Source organism: Carassius auratus, unplaced genomic scaffold (genome assembly GCF_003368295.1).
Source record: "Carassius auratus strain Wakin unplaced genomic scaffold, ASM336829v1 scaf_tig00215828, whole genome shotgun sequence".
NCBI lineage: Eukaryota > Metazoa > Chordata > Actinopteri > Cypriniformes > Cyprinidae > Carassius > Carassius auratus.
In genome coordinates this window covers 47,077-68,085 of record NW_020528261.1, presented here as the reverse complement: position 1 = coordinate 68,085, position 21,009 = coordinate 47,077, and the positions used below count along the sequence as shown (strand labels likewise).

At 36.8% G+C, this 21,009-nt stretch overlaps 1 protein-coding gene across 3 annotated transcripts; it reads right to left on the bottom strand.

Moving 5' to 3' along the window:
• Window positions 1–984: 984 nt before the first annotated feature.
• On the bottom strand, window positions 985–20,610 carry LOC113095980 (calcipressin-3-like). 3 transcript variants are annotated; one of them, XM_026261350.1, is made up of 5 exons: window positions 20,436–20,610; window positions 18,876–19,077; window positions 4,287–4,460; window positions 3,509–3,680; window positions 985–1,437 (listed from the first exon to the last, which is right to left on the bottom strand). In XM_026261350.1, the coding sequence occupies exons 2-5, from the start codon at window positions 19,071–19,073 to the stop codon at window positions 1,283–1,285; spliced, it is 699 nt and encodes a 232-aa protein (XP_026117135.1). In that variant the 5' UTR covers window positions 19,074–19,077; window positions 20,436–20,610; the 3' UTR covers window positions 985–1,282. The 3 variants fall into 3 exon arrangements, with proteins under 3 accessions (XP_026117135.1, XP_026117137.1, XP_026117136.1); XM_026261352.1 differs by lacking the exon at window positions 20,436–20,610 and adding an exon at window positions 13,877–13,977 and having other exon boundaries at window positions 18,876–18,955; XM_026261351.1 differs by lacking the exons at window positions 18,876–19,077; window positions 20,436–20,610 and adding an exon at window positions 13,877–14,146.
• Between the last annotated feature and the right edge of the window lie 399 nt (window positions 20,611–21,009).

The following is a 21,009-nucleotide window of genomic DNA, read 5'->3' as shown; positions in this document are numbered from 1 at the left end:
CAAACATTGCATCCTACTTCACTGACTGTACATTATTACTAAAACACACTTTAAATGACATTTTCGTCCATCCATTTTCATCTGTTTTTAACATTCTGGTATGAATTAACACAGTGGAGGTTTATGAGTAAATAAGTAAGTGATGACAGAATTTTCATTTTTCTGTGATTTTTTTTATCTGTCAATGCAAAATACACAACTTAACAATTAACCTTGACATGACAGTAGTCAAGTGTTGACACAGTGGTTCTGGGCCAAGTCACTCGGCACACTGTTTTCATTTCCAAACCAACAGGTCAATGTAGATTCAGTAAATCTACAAAGATATGAATAACACTAAACATTCTCAGTGCTTAACAATACAAAGTGAGAAGCACACCAAACAGAGATGATGTAAAACCAAGACCCAAATCATGTGCTTTTTCCTAATTGTTTGTCTGGCCTGCAAGTGAATGATGCGCTATACAAGTACAAAATGTTGAACTTTACACCTGACAACTGTTTCTTCCCTTTCCAAGGCCACTCACTCTGAAAGACAGCGATCAGATATGCTTAAAGTTGCTTTAACATAGAGTGTAAAATACGCCAGTAAGCATGCAAAAATGTGTAGTATCAAATACACAGTAAGAATAATACACATCTAACTTATTAAACACCTTCTCGTCCAAACCAACATGACAGAAACACTTCAGGCGACACCTTCGTTCTTACCATTTCCATTAAACAACTCGTCATCCCATTCTAGCATGGTATGAACAGGCATAAATACACACGGGTCACAATCCCAGCGCGCCGCGCGGCACCTCTGCAGGTGTGCCAACCTGACCGTTATGGAGATAAACACGGACACGGCTGTCGAGAGAGAAACGGAGGAACAGAACAGGTCTGCTCCCTTTTTTAAAGCATTATTTTCTTTGATGATCATTTAAAGTGACAAACAGTAACAAAGTTTAAATGCAACCTACTTCTACGACTGTTAAAACAATTACTGCTCTTCTGTGATACAGTACAAAGACTCTAAATGAGGGAATGAAAGTGCTATGATTGTGAGAGGGGGGTTGCAAGCTCATCGGCCCCTGGCTGTCCCGTGAGGCAGCGGTGAGACAGTGTGTTCAGTCCATGAGTCCGGTTCAGAACACCACACGTCACCTGTGCACGGGGCACCCCTCCAAATCCATCCATTTCTTAGTTTCGCTTTTTTTGTTATTGAAATAAAGCTTGCCTCTCCCTGGATGAGAGAAAGAGACACAGAGAGAAAAACGTGTAAAATGTGCCAAAGGTTTTAGTTGTAGACTTTCGGGGGACCGTCAGGGCGTCGGGTCTGGACAATCTTGGTTTTTGGCCGGGCTTCTTCCTCTTCCTCATTTTCACTGTCACACACATGGACCACCACGCTAGGAGTGGACTCTGTACCCGCATGCAGCTCGTACTTCTCACCTTGAGAGACAGATAGAAGATGAAGAACTTTTGAATTTAACTGACACACTAAAAAACCATGCAGTTTGTTTCAGAACTCAAGACTTCCTTCCCAGCCAAATATGTCTGGAATTTAGCGATCAACTTTTTTTTTTTTTTTTTTTCATTGGTGTAATCCATTCTGTGGGTAGGACATTTTTAACTTGCCTGAAAACTCGTACAAATATTTTCCCGGACCTTCTACACACGTCATGTTTGCACTGTCTATTGAACCAAATGTTGACCTATTAAATACTGACAACAATCGCAAAAAATTGTTAAACAAGAACTACCCAAGAACAGGAGAAAGAAAAACTTTCTTTTCATTGCTTGGACAAACTGTACACCTAATGTAAACTATGATGTAATATTAACCCTAAAGCCATAGGAAAATTGTCTGTAATTAATAATAATAATAATAATAATAAATAATGCTATACAAAATTAATTTATGCCTCTAGTTCAACACGGGCTATATATAATAGTAATAAATCTATTATTAATAATAATATCTATCTATCTATCTATCTATCTATCTATCTATCTATCTATCTATCTATCTATCTATCTATCTATCTATCATTAACAACAATAATATACCCTTAAATGTAGAAATTCCATCTAACTAGTTACAATTATCCAGTGGGACAGACTTCACCTCCTTATTGATTTGATCCCATTTACGTCAAATAAACCTAATACTAAGCATGTTTTATCGTATGGACTTGTTGCTATAAGACAACTCTTATGAGCTTCAAAGAGCGTAACAGTCCAGGATTAAGTCATATCAAGCCAAATAACTTGATCCAGATATGAAGAATACTATTTTGTGTTATTGTTTTTGCCATCTCTTCTGCATCAGGTTGACATTATGTAAATTAATGTCCAGATAAATGTCCTCTCGCAAAGAAATAATATGATATTTGAAAGCCATTAAAATATTATAACTGTTTGTAAAAAAAGAGAGCACCACCATTGAGAACACACAAACACTTAGAAACAGAATGATATCCTAATAACGAGCTTTGTCATGGCAGGAAGTCAATGTGTGTGATGTGATGTGTACCAGCAGGGGGAGCAGACACACACACACACACGAGAGGAAAACCCTTTATCTGTTAACTGCTGCCACCCATTACAGTTCAGATTTAAACAAATTTTTATCGCATTTACACATTAGTTTATAACATATATTATCTTTTACAATTCAGCATCCTTTTAATAGCCTTCTTGCCACTTTAATTTATAATACAGTAGAGAGATTTCAGGAGATGGTGAAGAAGATGGGATATGCAGTCACATTTAAAAATTTATCAGTGTCATTGAATTTGAAATCAGGGATTATCAACATTTTCCAATTCTGGGACCCCCCCATATTCAATTCTTGAACTTCTCAGTAACACTGCATAATAGCTTTCATGAAAGCACAAATGAACACTAAATACAACTAGTCAATGAGGTTGATCGTATTTTAACATTCAATTTTAACATACCTGAAAATAGAAAAGAGTTATTTAAAAGTGTAATAATATTTCAATAGATCACCTTTTTTACTGTATCAAATAAATGCAGCCTCGGTCAAGACATTTTTTCAAATAAATAAAAAATTCTAACACTGATTCTCAGTTTATCATTACATATCCTAGATTCATTGCATCCAGTGCCTGACAGAAATGAACATTTTAAGATCTATATACACTCGAAATAAACCTATAGAAGACACTTACCACATTTGGGAAGTGATAAATATATAGATGTCCTTTAAGATCTTGTTATATTATATATTATCAGTTGACAGCAACCAGCATAACATAAATAAAAAAACAAATAAATAAACAAACAAAAAACACTCTTCACAAAAAAGCACAGGCACACTTTTTTAAGAAAATATAATAACTCCAAATGCTTTTGAGTCACTTTATCCACTGTTGGTTTGAAAATGAATGTTTGAGTCAGTGAGGATGGTTAGAGAACATACACTCAGCACAGCTTGTTTGTACGGATGGGAATAAGTGGCATATGCTTCTATGATGACTGTGTGTGTGTCTTGTACCTGGTCCCAGTTTGGCCACAGCACACAGCAGGTCGTAGTTGATCACTGGTGTGGCATCTTCACTCTGGCTCCATCCCACAGGAGGAGACGCAGGTGGAGAGATGAGGTACTGCTTGACAGGTTGAGGTGGGGCAAGGTATGTCTTGTCCACATCGTCCCCTGAGTTCTGCACCTGTGGCCAGAGAGAGAAAAGATGGGGTGGTAAAGCACAAAACAAGACTAAACAATAAAAGAAAAAACGGCTCTAAATTAAATACATCCAAAAACAGCACAGTTCAGTCCCAGATCTAATTGATTTGAAGGAATACTCTCACCATAGTCTGAAGGAAACAGGCTATTCTTTTACTTTTCAAAAGACACACGGTGTCCTAGATCATATCCGCACTTCCACACAGAGAAACACAAATACACAGAATCATTGAGAGGAGTCTGTCTGTGTGTTCTGAATAAAACACATGCAGGATATTTAAAAAATATTTTAAATTGTAGTAATATTTAATAAATCCAGCCTTAAAATGAGATTTCAAAGAATTCTTACTGACACCAAACATTTTGAACAGAATTGTATATTTCAGTCTGTATTGGAAATATATCTTTATAGCATTTGAATATAAGGCGTATGGACTAATTTAAGGATGTTTTGTGCTGTTTCGGAGTTTGACCGCTCCTGCATACAGGTTTGGACCAACATCTGGGTGAATTTGAATCAGAATTTGAATTTCTGAATGAACTATTCCTTTAATGAAGAATTAAACACAATAAAAAGTAAAAGACTGACCTGTGCGAAGTACAGTTTTAGTTTAGTGCCGTTGAAATCAGATTCATGGAGCTCAATGCGTGCACGCGCAGCAGCCTCTGGAGTGCTAAAGCTGATCCGAACTCTTCTGAAACTCTTGAACATCTGGAAGGTCGTCTGATCATCATAGATCCTGAACAGAGCCTCAAACCGCTCCTGAGGAGAATCACAAACAAAACACAATTCAGAACGGCTCTGGTTTCGCATGAAATAACTTTCATGATTCTGCAGATGTTTTTAGCATCTGTGTTATTATAAAACTAGCATTGTGCTCTCCTGTGCCCTAGAAGCATGGTGCTGATTTGGATGGCCTGAATAGAAGGGGGCAGTTGAAATATGAAGTGTGACCTTTACTGTGCTGATGGAGCAAATAAAGAGAGAACGGTGACAGGAAGCAAATAAAACAAAATGTTAATTCAAGGATACTAGAACAAGTTTATAGATTTACACCACACATCATCTATATTCATTATACTGATGTGATAAATTGGTGTGGCTTATTAACTGTTGTTATAAATGTGTATTGTTTGATACTGTATGTTTGTTTTGATATAAATTAGATTTTTTGCACTTTTGCGCTAAAGTGCAAAATCTAATATTAATTAGATAACACAAAAGAAAAATTCATAATAAGACAAAAGATCTGATGGTGTTTAATTTCTATGAATAAAACTACAATCTGAATAAACTGAATATGAAATTTTAAGAATAATTTTTGCTGTACATATGCAGCATTGTCCAGTTTGTGTTTGCATTTCCGTCCTTCTGTTCCCACACACAGAGAAGGTTTGTTTTGTATCAAGAGGGGATGTGTCAATCACTAATTCATGCACAGCATTGAGTGTTTCCTACAGGCGGTGTAGACTTACACACTACCCGGGTGGAAGGAGTGGACATCCGCCTTCATGACACGCCAGCTTTTTGTGTGTTTGTGTGTATAAGGGAGAGCGTGTGTGGCATGTAAAATGCCTTTTAAGAAGAATGAAAGATAATAAAGATTAACATGCTGACCTGTGCAAAGTAGTTTTAGTTTAGGGATGTTGAAATCAGATTTGTGGAGATAAGGACACATACCGTGATGACCTGCTTTCTACATTAAACTGTAAAATATGAATGCATACATGCATAAATGAATTAAAAGAAAGAAATAAACAAAAATAAAACAAATACTGATAAAAGTATTGATGCAAGGGAACCATAATATTACAATTCTTGCCTATACAAATAAGAAGATAATTATATTAATTGTGTGGTGGATATTAAAAAGATATTCTACTTTGAGAAAAGAAATTAAAAATAATAACTAAAAGGAAAATTCAAATGTACAGTATGAACAATGAATAAGTATTTGGAGTATTTTGATTACATTTAACAGTAGTAGTTAAATAGTTAATTGATTTAATTACTAATTAATTAACAACTTGTTTTTAAAGATTTTTTTTATTTCATATGGTATTAATATGTTGTGCATCCCTAAGTAAGAAATTATATATTAAATATATAAATATATTATTTATCTAATTATGATGGCCAAGCATCAAAAGAGAAGATCTGAGGTTTTTTCTCTCAATGTGCTGCTGGTTGATGGACAGTCAGACACTACAGCTAAACTTCAAAGACCACATCAGCATCCAGTAAACACCAGATACAAACAGTTCACAGGCAGGAGACAGGACCCTTTTCAAAGCAGCATCGCAGATAAGTGTTCAGGACACTCGTGTGATGTAAGGCCTATGTAACTGTTATGCAACAGCACAGGTGTGTGTGTGTGTGTGTGTGTGTATTGGTTCACTTCACACCACTTCAAATCACATGTATTTAACACCTTTTACCTGCCTGGAAAGAATAAACAGGTGGCGACACATGAGATCATTGTGGTCTGCTCTGATGGAGGGCAGAGAGAAACATTTATAACTACTGATGGAAAACTGCAATCTGGAAGGAAAAAAAAAACAACTTGCAGACTTTCACACCCCAACAGAACAGAAAAAGTAAGAGTTAAAATACTTAACTTCATTACTAATACTTCATTAGGCTGATTAAAATAATCATACAATATGTTAATTCTTTTTTATCACTTTGAAATTAAAAGAACCATCTAATTCATTTAGTTTTTTTTATTTGAATGCAGCCAAGTGAGAGCAAAATAAAAACTTTCTATTATTTCTCCTGTAGTCGTTTTTGATTGAATGTTTTGAAGAGGTTTCTATTCCTCTGTGAAAAAACATGTTAGATTGGTCATGGGCCCTGTGTCTCATCTGTTCGCCTGTTGGCGGCAACATTGCTTAAAAAGTTGTCCTGTGTATCATCAGCCTTAGAATGAGCGAATAATTTGAGAGAGTCAGTAGAGAGAGACAGAGGAGAGTAAAATATATGTGGACTATCCGACTGAAATCTATTGAATTCTTTGTAAACTGCAGGCAAAAACACATGAATGATATATCTTTCTGTCTGTGATATACAATGTACAGTTGTGTATACAGCTGACTAAATTCACTCATTTCTGCTCATGCTGCATTCAATATGTAATGAATGGTGAAACATCTGACGTGTCTGAGTTCATTTCTACTATCTTTATAATTCTCTAAGACTTGTAAATATAAGAAATTATATAGTAAAGTTTAGTATAGTTTTAGCACTGATTGGTTACTGTGATTTTTTTCTAAACAGAGGAAGATCTTTTTTTTTTTTTATTACAGCCATTGTTGCGAAGTGGACTTAAAAATTAAAAAGAGCAAAACACATACAGTTGCAATCAAAATGATTCAACCCCCTCGACCTGCAAAACATTTTGCAGCGGAGAATAACATTTTATGAAAATAATTCAACAAGGGCATCAGTAAAGTATTAGAGAAAGTTTGTGAATACACTTTTGAGTGATTATGAGAATGGAATATTGATGAATCATGATGAATTTCAAATTGGCTCTAAACATTCATGTTCAAAATTATTCAACCTCCTTTGTGCCAAATCTTTTATTCTTTAAAATCATCAATAAACACTGTCTGTAAGTGTTTAGAAGCTTCTGTCACTTCTCTACTACAGTATTGGCCCATTCCTCGACTGAAAAAGCTTCCAGATTACGGATAATCTTTGGTTTTCACATTGCCACTGCTTTCTTCAAATTCAACCAGATATTTGAAATGAGAATTAAGCCTGGAGACTGAACAGGCCTCTTAAGTTCATTCTAGAACTGATGACTGAACCAAGCAGTAGTAGATTTGGATGTGTACTTTGGGATGACTGTCCTGCAGGAAAGTCCATTGATCATCAGCTTCAGTCTTGGCACCAAAGGCATCACAATTCTTGTCAAAATGACCTGATACTCTTGGATACTTCAACAAATCCATGATGTCCTTTATACAGTCATGACTTCCACTTCCTGCGACAGTAAATAAACCCCATAACAGGACTGATCCACCTCCAAGTTTGAGGATGGAGATGGTGTTCTTCTGCTTATGAGCTTTGCCTTTTTTGCAGCAGACATACCGCTGATCCATGGGCCCAAAAAATTCCTGTTTGGTCACATCACTTCATCAAGCATTCCTCCAGAGCTCCAGGTCTACACAAATGAATTTTAACAAGTCTTTTGCTCTTCTTGATCAAGAATGGTATTCATCAAGATGTCTCAACATGTAGGCCATACTTGTCTAGTGTTCTTCTTACACACTACATTGAAATAGTTTTCCTCCTTTCATCGGGTCATCTTGCAAGTCTTTGGTTGTACATTGCTCGGATGACTCAGATGAACTTACCCTCCGCAGCAGAGGTGACTCTTGGTCTTCCTTTCCTGGGGCGGTCCGCATGTGAGCCAATTTCTTTGTAGCGGTTGATGGTTTTTGTGACTGCACTTGGGGACAATTTCAAAGTTTTCCCAATTTTTTGGACTGACTGACCTTCATTTCTTAAAGTTATGATGGCCACTTATTTTCCTGTACTTAGCTGCTTTTTTCTTGCCATAATACAAATTCTAACAGTCTATTCAGTAGGACTATCAGCTGTGTATCCACCTGACTTCTGCACAACACAACTGTTGGTCCCAACCCCATTTATAAGGCAAGAAATCACACTTATTAAACCTGACAGGGCACACCTGTGAAGTGAAGACCATTTCAGGTGACTGCCTCTTGAAGCTCATCAAGAGAATGCCAAGAGTGTGCAAAGCAGTAATCAAAGCAAAAGGTGGCTACTTTGAAGAACCTAGAAATATGACATGACATATTGATGCCTTCAGTGTGACTCTACAATTTTCATAGTCATGAAAATAAAGAAAACTCTTTGAATGAGAGGGTGTGTCCAAACTTTTGGTCTGTACTCTATGTATGTATGTATGTATATATATGTATATATATATATATATATATATATATATATATATATATATATACGCACACACACACACACACACACAGTATTGAAAATACTAGTCAAGAGACTACTGCCTAAATAAATATAGTCAGCTAAATGATTGTGAATATATCACAATGATTTGTATGTGATCACCAGCCCTTGTACACTGCACTGCTCAGTGTACTTATCCTCTTGATCTCATACTAGTCTCCTCAGAAAGTGACTTTAGGACAAGCGGCACACATGTACTCAATATAGAAAGCCACTAAAAAGCTAGAATGTCCCAAGAATCTGGGGCATATGTTGCACTAGGATGCTAGCATGATTTTGGGCTGAGAATAGAACCATAGATAATTAAGAAGATTAATCCGTTAAACGAGTGGGTGATGTTTTTAATTACCCAGCTGATGTTACACAACCCTGATGACTAGCCGCCAATCAAAGAGCCCTTGGGTGAAACAGACTGGAGCAGGATTCAAAGAATACTGTACTACAACTACAAATTCCTAAATATAGACAAAAACACACACTAAACTCGACAGATGGACAAATTTCATCACATTGCCTCACAACTGGTTTCCCATAATTCAGCTGCTCATTGTTTGGCCTGTCAGTAAATAATGAGTGAACTTTTGCTGCCTTAAATCAAGGCTTTGTCCAAAAAGTCTGGAAACAGGAGGACCAACACAGAAAACATAATCTTAATGTTATCATAATGTCACACGAGTCATTCATTCATCCAAGCAACCACTGGTTAAGTGTGTGGATGGGGTGCTAACTCGCCAAGCACAAAACAGTTTTGCACAAAAAAAGCTGATCCCTGACCTTCAGTGACAGGAAATCTCTGTAAGTGGCAGAAGCAATTCATCACAAGTGCTATAAATACAGAGGGAACTGTTTTTCCTCAGTGTTATCAGCACTGAGTTAAAAAAAAAAAAACTAAACAAATGCTGTCACTCTGATTGGCTCTGGTGGAATTGGTGCCATCATTCAGGTCTGTTGTGGTTTTATACTAGAATCAATGGTAGGGAACAAATCCAATTTACAGACCTGATGAAAAAGACCCGGAGGATTTTCCAGAGCTCAGAGATGGGGGCTGTGATATTCATCCCAGAATTCCATGCCCTTATGGGAATTTCGGATATCTGTAAAACCTGTGTTGACTAAGCAGACTGATTTTCCTTCAATATGGAATTCAATCAAGATATTTATAGAATGGTATCTGACAAATGATGAATATGAGAAGCTTGTCTTATTATTATTTTTGTGGTGATTCTCCTTGTATATTACCAAAACTGCACTGACTTGCCAAGCCATGGACTTTACAAGACTCCTGAAAGTGTCCTGTGATATTTGGCGCCAAGACGTTAGCTGCAGATCCTTCATGTCCTTAAGTTGCGAGGTTGAGCCACAGTGGATTAGACCGGTTGGTTCAACACATCCCACAGAATCTCAATCAGATTAACATCTTAAGAAATTTGGAGCTCACCTTGAACTCTTCATTTTCTTTCTTGAAACCATTCCTGAAAAAGTGAGTAGTCTGCACCTACTCAGGCACATTATTAAAATTGTTGCCACATAGACTTCCACCATCGATTAGCCTTGGACAGCCTATACATGCTGTCACTAATTTGTGGTTTGTCCCTCTTCGGGCCATTTTTTGAGTTTTGATAGGTTCTTACAAACGCTGATCAAGAGCACCCAGAAGCCTCGTTGTTTCAGAGATGCTCTGACCCAGTTGTCGGGCCTTGTCAAAGTCACTTAGATCTTTATTCCTGCCCGTTTCTTCTGCACCAACACACTGATTACATGTACTGACCTTCACATGTGACCTTGTTAGAAGATGATTAAGGAGCCTTTTACAAACATACATACGAACCCCAATATACAAGTATCAGAAACACTATTTGCCACCCTATAGAATATAGCTTTTATTCTTTGACCACTGTTGCATAATATGGCGCATTGTCACAACAGTAGATGTCTATTCCCACAAAGGGACTGGCTCTAATGTCCCCATGCGCTGAGGATTCAGGAAGGTTGTTTGAAGTGCTAGGAGAAGGTGCAGACTGTGTCGGCTGGTAACCCGACCCACAGGAAAACAGACACAAGAGGGTGGCCAGAAGCCTTTTGTCTAACGTCATCATTACCTATGAATGCCTTTAACCTTTCAGAGTGACATCTGAGCTCTGCTTGTGCACTTGGGTTACAGATGTATCTAACCTCCCTCCTCCATCCATCTTTTGGTTTCATCCATCTATCAGTGCATCTAAGATGAGTGAAGAGAGAGAGAGTGAGAGTCATACAGTCCTAGCATGGCTATTGCAGGGCTATATCTCAGGCTGCAGGCTTCAGCCTCCCCACCTGCCAAAGGTCAGATCCTGTTACCTACCTGAGCAGAACCTGATCCAGCTATGCTTCAGCCTTGTGCTACCTTCAGTTTTAGCTGTCACTCATTCTTGCAGCTAGAGTGCCATTTGTTCCAACATCTACTCTAGACAGAGATGAATCTGCTAGGTCGATAAATTGGGCATTAATTTGCCAATTTGAGAATACTAGAATTTGATTTTAGTTAGTCCAAAATCAAAATCTGTGAAAAAATATTTCATTTTCCTAGCTCTTGAACAAATGAATTTGAGTATATGCATCCTAATCATTAATTTAAAAGTTATAAAAAAAAAAATTCTTCTTTTTGACAGTAATAAGGAATTATTCTTTCATAAAAATGCTTACATTTTTGTGTTTATGTATATCCCTTTATTTATTTATTTAAGTGTTTTTTGTTTTTGTTGTTGTTTTTTGAACAATTTTTAAATACTGCTTTTTTTTTTTCATTACGAACATGATTATTTCTCCCTAAAAAATATAATTCAGAAATTAACAATATGCTCATTACAAATTAGGTGTATTCAAAACATTAACAGGGCACAATAAAATTAGCATCATGTTACTGACCTATTGATTAAAGGGGGTGTGAAATGCTATTTCATGCATACTGAGTTTTTTACACTGTTAAAGAGTTGGATTCCCATGCTAAACATGGACAAAGTTATTAAAATTAAGTTGTACGTTTGAAGGAGTATTTCTGTTCCAAAAATACTCCTTGTCGTGACCATTATTATCTGTAATTTAGCTTTCTTGCAAAGAGCTATACAGCATACTTATTGTAAGGAAAGCCTCTCATGGGAGCCACTGGGGTTAAATGCTTTGCTTAATGGCACATGGAGTAGATCTGTCACTTTAGAACTCTTCAATTCCTGTGTCACTTCGGCTTGAAAACAAACCTAGATCACTGACTGCCATGCAACCACCTTTCAGTGACATGCAGATCACAGATGGCTAAAAAGACAGAATAAACAAATAAAAAACATTGAATGGTGGCAAGTTCTGACAGCTTCAATGCACACTAACTCTACTGATCATGCCTGATGGATATTCACTCCTGCTTAAGGGAATCAGTGCAAAGTAAAATACAAACACACCAAAATCCAGTAAAACTTTAAAAGTTACATGTTTATCGCTTCAAAAAACATGACATCAATGTGTTAGAGGGGACGTGTATGTGTGCGGTTATGCGTGAATGTTGAGAGTCCTGCCCATAACCTTCAGATTGAATGTGCTGATGTCTGCATATTTTCCATAGCACATCATTTTCCACTGAACACACACACACACACACACACACACATATTGTAGGCCACACCTGTTCCAATGAATGCACTCAGATCCCAGTTGTTCCACTAACAAGTCTGACAAATGTAGATGAAAAGTTAACCAACTGTGTGAACCTATCCGTCATTTTACCAGTTAAAGCTTCAGATGACTACATTATCTATTTCTAACACACCTTCAGTGAATTTTCAATGCTCCTGTCCAATGAGAATTCCAGAGCAAATACTAAATGAATAAACATTGAGCACCAGATAAAAAAGAAAAAGAAAAAAACAAAACCAAGCTGTCGTGCAGAGATCAGTGTAATCAGTGACTGTAGCCCACGTGCTGTATTTTATAATCTCCTGTGCACTCAAACCGAGCCAAAAACCCAGATTAGAACCAATACACACAATTTTCTTAATACATTTTTTAAGTTGTGTTCTTTCCCTCCTGTCTTTTCTCACTCAGAAACACTGCAGGGAAAGCAGAGCTATTGCAGCCTCTGCAGTAACTGCACAAACACCTGTCTTTTTGTCTGACTGCCCCTCTATTTGCAGTTTATGGCACAGAAACACTGACCAAACATGGAAAACAAATAAACTAGGTTGACAACTTGACACTGCATGCTCATTGGCACTTATTTAATTTAGTATCATATGCCTCCTTTGCCACTCATTTGAGCAATTGTCAGAAACACCATACATGCATTTCCATCCAAAACATTTGAGCATTTGCTCGCTTGTTTAAGTGAGTCAAGATGTAACAGAAAGGTGCTAGAAAGGTGCAGACTTGTATGTACCTACAAATACAGTCCCAAATATTGAATCTATGATTCCTGACTTGTAAATGCCTCTTTGCATTTTCGATGTTGCACACTGTAGAAAACTGCACTGGCTCATGCCAGAATACATAGTGTGTGTCTGAGAGCCCTACTTCTGGACAAATTCCAAATGAGGAATTCTAACAAATACTATATGCAATTTGAGTGCCATTATCAATTACAAAACAAACTAAGTTTTATCATTGATTATCACAGTATGGTGGGTGTATGTGTGCAGTAACCCCCCCTACCCCACCCCCAAAAAAATGAAAAGGGAGATGTTAGGAATAATGTAATGGACTGACAGTTTTTGAGCATACAATGAAAGTGAAACAGCTCTCATTCTGCTCCAAAGAAGACAAAAGAAAGTCAAACAGGGTTTGGAACAACATGAAGGTGAGTAAATGATTACATAATTGTCATTTATGGTTTGAACTAACCCTTTAAGCATGTAACTTAAAGTGTCCATACAAACGGGTGGCGCAGCCCGTCTGGAGCTGCTCCGCATCGAGGGTCGTTCAGAGCATTGACGCCATCGGTGCGCATGCAGCAGAATGTTAATGTGAACTGCGGATTCATTGAGAAAAAAATCCAGCGATGAGAAGCAATGAATTGTTGCGTGCAACGTCACACAGACCGCGCTCATGCAGTGAAAGCGCTCCTCGCGCACAGACACAGACCGTTCATAAACAGCGTGCATCTATTATTTTCTTCTGTATTCGTTTATTTATAGATAAACTTGTAGTACCTGCATTTTGTCGGACGTAAACACCTCAGTGTCTACATCGCAGGCGATGAGCGTCAACATCTCCAGTTTCATGTTTATCGATGGCATTCCCTCTTTTGCAGCTTGTAAAAAAATAAAGAAAGAAATTTGGTCTTTTATACCCTATTCTTATTTTCTTTCTCTTCCTTTTGTATCTGTGCGGCTTTTTGAGACTGAAAGTCTTTGGTGTGCTTGGAGAGCTGACGGACTCAAACTCTCCTGCTGACTCTGACTGTGAGATGCTGTTGTGTGAGCGCGTGAAGGCTTCTCAGTGCTCAGGCTCATCCCTACTGACCAATCAGAGCGCTCATCCGCCACATTGACGTCACCATCTTCGCTTGATTCTCTATTCTGATGTGCAGACGGCGCGCTCTTCGGAGAAGCGAACTCAGAACGCCGCAGATCGGTTGGGTTTACCAACAAACTATGCAGTCATTGTTGTCCTGCTTTTTCTGATGTGTAACTTTACATTACAGTACGGGAAATAGTTCCAGGTGCCACAGAGACCTCGAAAGACTCTTAAGGAAGACAAAACAAAAGGTTCGGGATTCTTGAAAATTTTAAATAGGCTAAGTAAATTCTAAGTATTATGTTAATGTAATCATAATATATTTAATAGTGTTTTGAAATTTAAAGTTACCATATGCTCGTGACGTGAACAAAAGTCGCATACTTTGCAACACAGTGTTGTTTTAAAGGAAATATCCATAAATCCAATGTCCTGCAGAAAATGACCATTACCCTTTTCCCTTTTCACTGACTTTTTCTTACACTGTCTCTTTAAAATTTGACCATAAATTGCTTTCAGACATAAAACACTAATTAAACCATTGTTATTATTCAATCACACACATCAAAATAAAGCACTCCCACACTTGTATTTCAAACAAAACATGATGAAACTCTCTTAAGTGCAGTGAAGGAATATTCTAGATGACAATTTGTGCAAGAGACTATGCTTTGAAGGATCAGTCTCAGAACACACAGACACACACAGCATTGCAGAGACACTGCACCATCATGACTTACAATTGTACATGAGTAAAGACTGCCAGTCTACCTCTCTCATGTGTTGCCATACCAGCCCCTGGCACTTCTGCAGCTATCACAAACTAGGGCAAGCTATTTATATCACAAAGAGAAAAATGATAGAGAGAGATTCAGAGAAAGATGAGAGAGAGAGAGTTCAGGTGCAGGAGAGTGCAGGCACTAAAGAGGAGTAGAAAGTGATGCAGCAGATATGGGATGGATGCAGAAGCGATGGATTTAAAAGAAAGCTGCAAGTCAGGTAATATGACAGACAGGCTGAAATAAAAGGATAACTGAAAAGATAAATAATCAAAAAGCAGCATGTAGAAAATAAAGGTAAAAAGAATACAAAACAGATCAGTTTACAGTATTTCCAATGCACTGGAGTTTTCCACTCTGGAACTCGTTTATACACAACACCAAAATGTCCCCTATATGTCATCGAGCCACATAATGTCCTGAATAATAACAGCATGATATTCTCATTATGCTCTTCGCAAATTCTTTTCATCAACGGGTCAGCAGCAGGCCCATGGACTGCTCACCACAGCACTGAAATGAGCAATGCAGTATATCTATTTATGATCTTATTATATAATAAATAATCTACGGATGTGTCATTTAAGGAGGTGGTTTTGCTTTAGGACCCAAGTTTTACATTGGATATCAAGTGGTGACCCAACACAGCAGAAAAACTGTTTATTGTACAAAATGAACAAAAATGTTGTTGAAATCAAAGTGAAGTGCAATGGCCCAACAATAGGCAAAACTATTAACATGATAAAAAAAAAAGGATAAGACAACATGGAACAAATACTGGGCCAAATGTTGTTTTAGTATCAACTGTAACTTAAAGAAAGAATCCTGAAACAAATGTATTGGGGTTTCCACAAAAAATATTAAGCAGCACAACTGTTTTCAACATAGATAACAATAAGAAATGTTTCCTGAGAATCAAATCAGCATACTAGAATGATTTCTGAAGATTCATGTGACACAAGACCAAAAATATAGCTTTGCCATCACAAGAATATCAAATCCATGATTCTCAACAACCTGATCTCTTGGGTGAGTTTATAAAGAGATTATTTATAGACTCTAATCTAAGAATACATGTTTTGACTCTCACTTGAAGAGTCTCAGTGCTGAGGCAGGCAGCAGGATTTTGACACTGCACGGCACAGTGGACAAAGAGGGGAGGAGAGGTCGCGAGTCGAGTTGAGGCACGTGCCACCAAAGCAGGTCAACAGTCTTAATGAAACAACAACGCCAGACGCAACCAAATTAAAGACTCATCAAAAGTGTTTTTGTGTGTGTGTGTGTGTGTGTGTGTGTGTGTGTGTGTGTGTATGTGTGTGTGTATGCATATGTGCAAGAAGGAACAGAAAGCTTCTCTTGTGCCAGTCACACAAAGTAAATGAGAATTTGTGAGTGGGTGGGTTCGGTGTGTCTGTGAAAGCTCTGGTTTCTGAAGCAGCTGTTTGCCAACAGAGCTGCTCACAGTTCAACCCAAAGACACAGATCACATTCAGTCTATCTCAAGAGCTGAAGGTAAAGAGCGTTTCTGTGTTTTTCAAACAGAAAGAGAGACAGAGCCCTTTTTAGTCCTCAGGGATGTGTACAATACATTCACTTCAACTGTGAGGTGTTTTGACAAGAAAGAAATGTGATTTCAAATACCCGTCTCTAGATAAATGGTACAAAGGGATTGCAAAAATATCATTTCACTGTCACTCACAGTTTCATGGCGGCTCTGGATAACTGCACTCATTAGTACAAGACACACACAATCTTCAGGGCAGTACACAGGGTCACAGAGTGAAAGGCATTATGGGTAACCTCTAGTCCTACTGTTTTATCCATCTTTTTTACCCTCAGGATAAGGAACCAAATATACTATTCAAATACACAAAATGAACCAACGTTCATAGTCAAAAAGCACTCACACAATAACAAAGACATAAGCAACGCTTTTACTAGTATTAATAACAAACACCCGGCAATGTTGTCTAAGCCTCAGTTGTACTCATTAACAGGTCATGAATGCATATAAGTGTAGCAATATTACTGGCTGAACGTACAAAGTAATTATGGCATAAAAAAAATAATTTTCATTAAAAAAAAAGAAAAATAATTATATGAAAAAATATGAACTAACAAATGTATGGCAGTGAAAAAAGACCATTTATTAAACCTACTGTACTTGGAAAATCTTTTACTAAATGGTTCCTTACTTCTTCAAAACAAGACAAAACATTCCAAGAATGTTGAAGGGATGTTTGTGTGACAGCCTAATAGGAACCTATACAAAATATTTTCTTATGGTTATTTTTAGGTTTTATTTATACTACCGTTTAAAAATCCGGGTCATAAAGAGATGAAGTAAGAAATCAATAATTATTATTTTTATATATATATATTTTATAATACAGAGTAAAGACTTTTATTTCTTTTGAATGTGCGATTTTGGAAGTCTAGATGTGAACAAGTGACCGTGAAGACATTTAGAATGTTACTGTGATGAGTGTAACTGTGTCACAGTTACAAAAGATTTATATTTCAAATAAATGCTGTTCTATTGAACATAAATCATTTTTCTTGAGCAGTAAATCGGTATATGAGAATGACTTCTGAAGGATCATGTGTCACTGTATAAAAACAACAACAACCAAAAAAAAAAAAACTTTGAACAGTAATCTAAGCAAAAACAACCTGTTCCTAAATTCTTGGATTTCTGGTCTCAGAACCCTGAAATAATTAACAATCACCGCACAAAATGATGGCTGGGCATGCAAGATCAGTATGCAAGGACATGTAGGCAGGAAACATATTATTATTTCTGAAGATAAAAATGTGGAGAGGTCAAGCAAACCCTCTATGTCAGAAAACCGTTCCCCGATCATTTCAGTCTGACCTTCACATTTTGTACAGCACATTTCAGAACAAGTTGCCTTGTGTCACAACATAATGCTTTATAATGATGCAGTTGTTTAAAACATGGGAAAATAAAAACCTTAACTAATATTATAAATGGACCTCAGGGGGGAAAAAGTATCAAATGCATGATATGATGCCAAGAGATCAAGACAAAGAACAAGTAGAGACTAGGCTGAAAATAAGGAAGCAGGTTTTAGTTCTACTGCTGAGTGTGTTCACAAACAAGATGTTCATTTATGTTCCCAACACAACAATTAAGTATTCAGGTTTAATATTTTCAGAGAAGCACAAGAGGTTTTCAGAAGGAAGCAGGTACGCTCTATTTTAAGCCAGTGACCTGAGTGACTCTGCTCTCTCGCTGCTGGGAAATCACATCTCTGCTTATCTCCTCTACCACAGGGGAAGTAAAAGCTCTTCTCAGTCCCTGTCACTCCTCAGGTAAAAGGTTACAGCTTCAACAGGCAGCAAAAATATTCCATGAACGCTGAGGCAATGCAGTGTGAACGTCAGATGTTGTCCTCGGGGCCTTAAAGTGCTGGGCTTCTGAATGTAGGTTAAAATGTACTGCTCACAAGACCTCCATTAGCTTTGAACATGCCCGATTTGGAAAACTAGAGTTTTTCTGACAAAGACCAAGACACCTAGCAAGCACTCAAAGCCTGTGGAACGGAGTGTGTTGTGTGGGAGAGAAAGCCTTTTACCCCACAATGCCTCATCTCAAGCTCAGATAGACCCTTAAAGGAATTCAAGCAAAAATGAACGTCTTTCCAAACCTGTATGAATTTTCTTTCTTGGAAAATATATTTTGAAGAACTGTTTTTGTCCATACAATGTTAGTGAGGTCCAAAACGACAATGACTTGATAATGGAAAAAAGAAAAACACTTTTGGTAACAGAATTTTATTTTTTTGGGGGTGAACTTTTGTATAAACGTACTGCTTCTCCTTAAGCTGTTTTTTTTTTTTTTTTACTATGCAAATGGGAACAGAAATATTTTTTTAAAATTTGTTCTCACCCTCTGCCTGTCCTCCTCGAACACGGCCTCATGCACACTGCAGGCAAACAGAGCTGTAGGTAGATCACTCAAGTCCATCATCTCCTCGGAGTCTTCCTCAATCTCTCCGAATGCCATCTCTTCTTCATCATCCTCTTCGGGATCGCTGCTGTGACCCTCTGAGCTGTTGCTCCACAATTTCCAACCCCCACGCATCATTCCACTGCCCCACCAGAAGACAGCATTAGAACAAATGAAATGACACAATCCAATCGAAATGTTGAAGCAATCAAGGATATATTTTTTGGTATGGGTAAAACACTTATAAAAGAGAAAATGCCATAAAAACATCATAAAAGTATTCCATGTGATCTGTGTGATATTGTTCATGATGTGAAACCATGATCTGTGAGTGCTGGTTTTTGCAATACATTTGCAGCGTTTACTAAAGATCTGATGACTGATAATCTGACAGGAAGGTGATTATTAATAACAATGACCATGTGGCAATATATATATATATATATATATATATATATATATATATATATATATATATATATATATATATATATAGACACACACACACACACACACATATATATATATATATATATTTTTTTTTTTTTTTTAATATATATAATTTTTTTGGGTCTTTCCACTATCCTTGAACCACTAGGTTTTACGTATTTGTCAGCCAGAGGTTTTTAATCATTTGATTGATATATATATATATATATATATTGGCTGACAAACATGTAAAACCTAGTGATTTCAGTTCACTAATTACAGTTAATAAATCATAAATAATCAGTAAAAAAATAATAAATAATCAGTAAATAAATTACAGTTAATGGTTTTTGGGGCTGTAATGTGATCCTTGAATACAGTCTTTTAATACCATTTAATGATTCTTGTTCTAAACATACCTGATAAGATTTTTTTTGTTTTATGCTATTGTTACACTGAATGACATTTGTTGGGTGTCTTCAGTAAATCATGGTAAAAATGTATGATAGTAATTATTATTATTATTTATTTATTTTTTGTTCAGAAAAATGCTTCATTTATAAAACTATCAGCGTGAACATCTTGCCTCATTTTGTGTTTGACACAGAAAGAAAGTCATAATGTTTGGGAATGTCATGAAAGGTGACTTGATACACAATGTCAAGTGAACGTGCCTAACTTTCAGATTTCAGATGCTGGGTGGTATAGCGCCATCGACTGGCCGTTACACGACTACATTGTGTATATTATGAGTGTAATCTTATTATAATCATGTCTAAAATAGAAAGTGTGTTCGCTAACCTGGACAGGATGCAAAGGTGTGATGCGTATTGCATATTCATAGCGATAAAAATGAATAATATACACATAATAACAGGACATCGCTGTTGCTCTACATTTCATAACAAACCGATTAACATGCTTAAAAGGTAAAGATGACATTGACAGCATTATTGTAATAAACATACATGTCTATTAATTCTGCACTTTTATTTGACGAAAAAATTTCAAAACAAGTAAATCAGAGTCAAATATAATACCATAATAATGTAAGTTTTATAGCTCACTTACCAGTAATCTTTGCAACTGTTTCGAAATCGATGCCTGGGCAAGAGGCCATCCACTTTTAGATCCGCGGCACATACACTTTAATACAACGATGAAATAATGTTAATCTGAATTAGAAACACGTATTTTCATTTAAACAGTAAATTCGTCGAATGCTATCAAAACGACAAGTGACAGTGAGCACCAATGACATTTAGGTTTATCTCATGATCAGCCAATCGGCTTCGAGTTCGCGGAAGATTGACAGCAGGGATCGATGACGTGTGAGGACTTAACCTGCCCCTTTTGGTATATCATATCAGAAATCGTTATGGATTATCTTTGACATATTAATTTTAACCACATTAATTAACTCATTTTGAATGTTTGTAATTAAAAATCCTTCATATAGCAGTATATCAGTTAGATAAAAATTACTGTCACAATGGTCATTGCAACATTTTCAATGTCGAGACCACTGATAATTTCACGGGCTTTACTGTATAATTGTTTCTTAATACATAGTACACAAACAACGATTATTAGTGATAGAGAAAAAAATGACACAAAGATAGCTTTCGAATTATAAGCCAGTCCT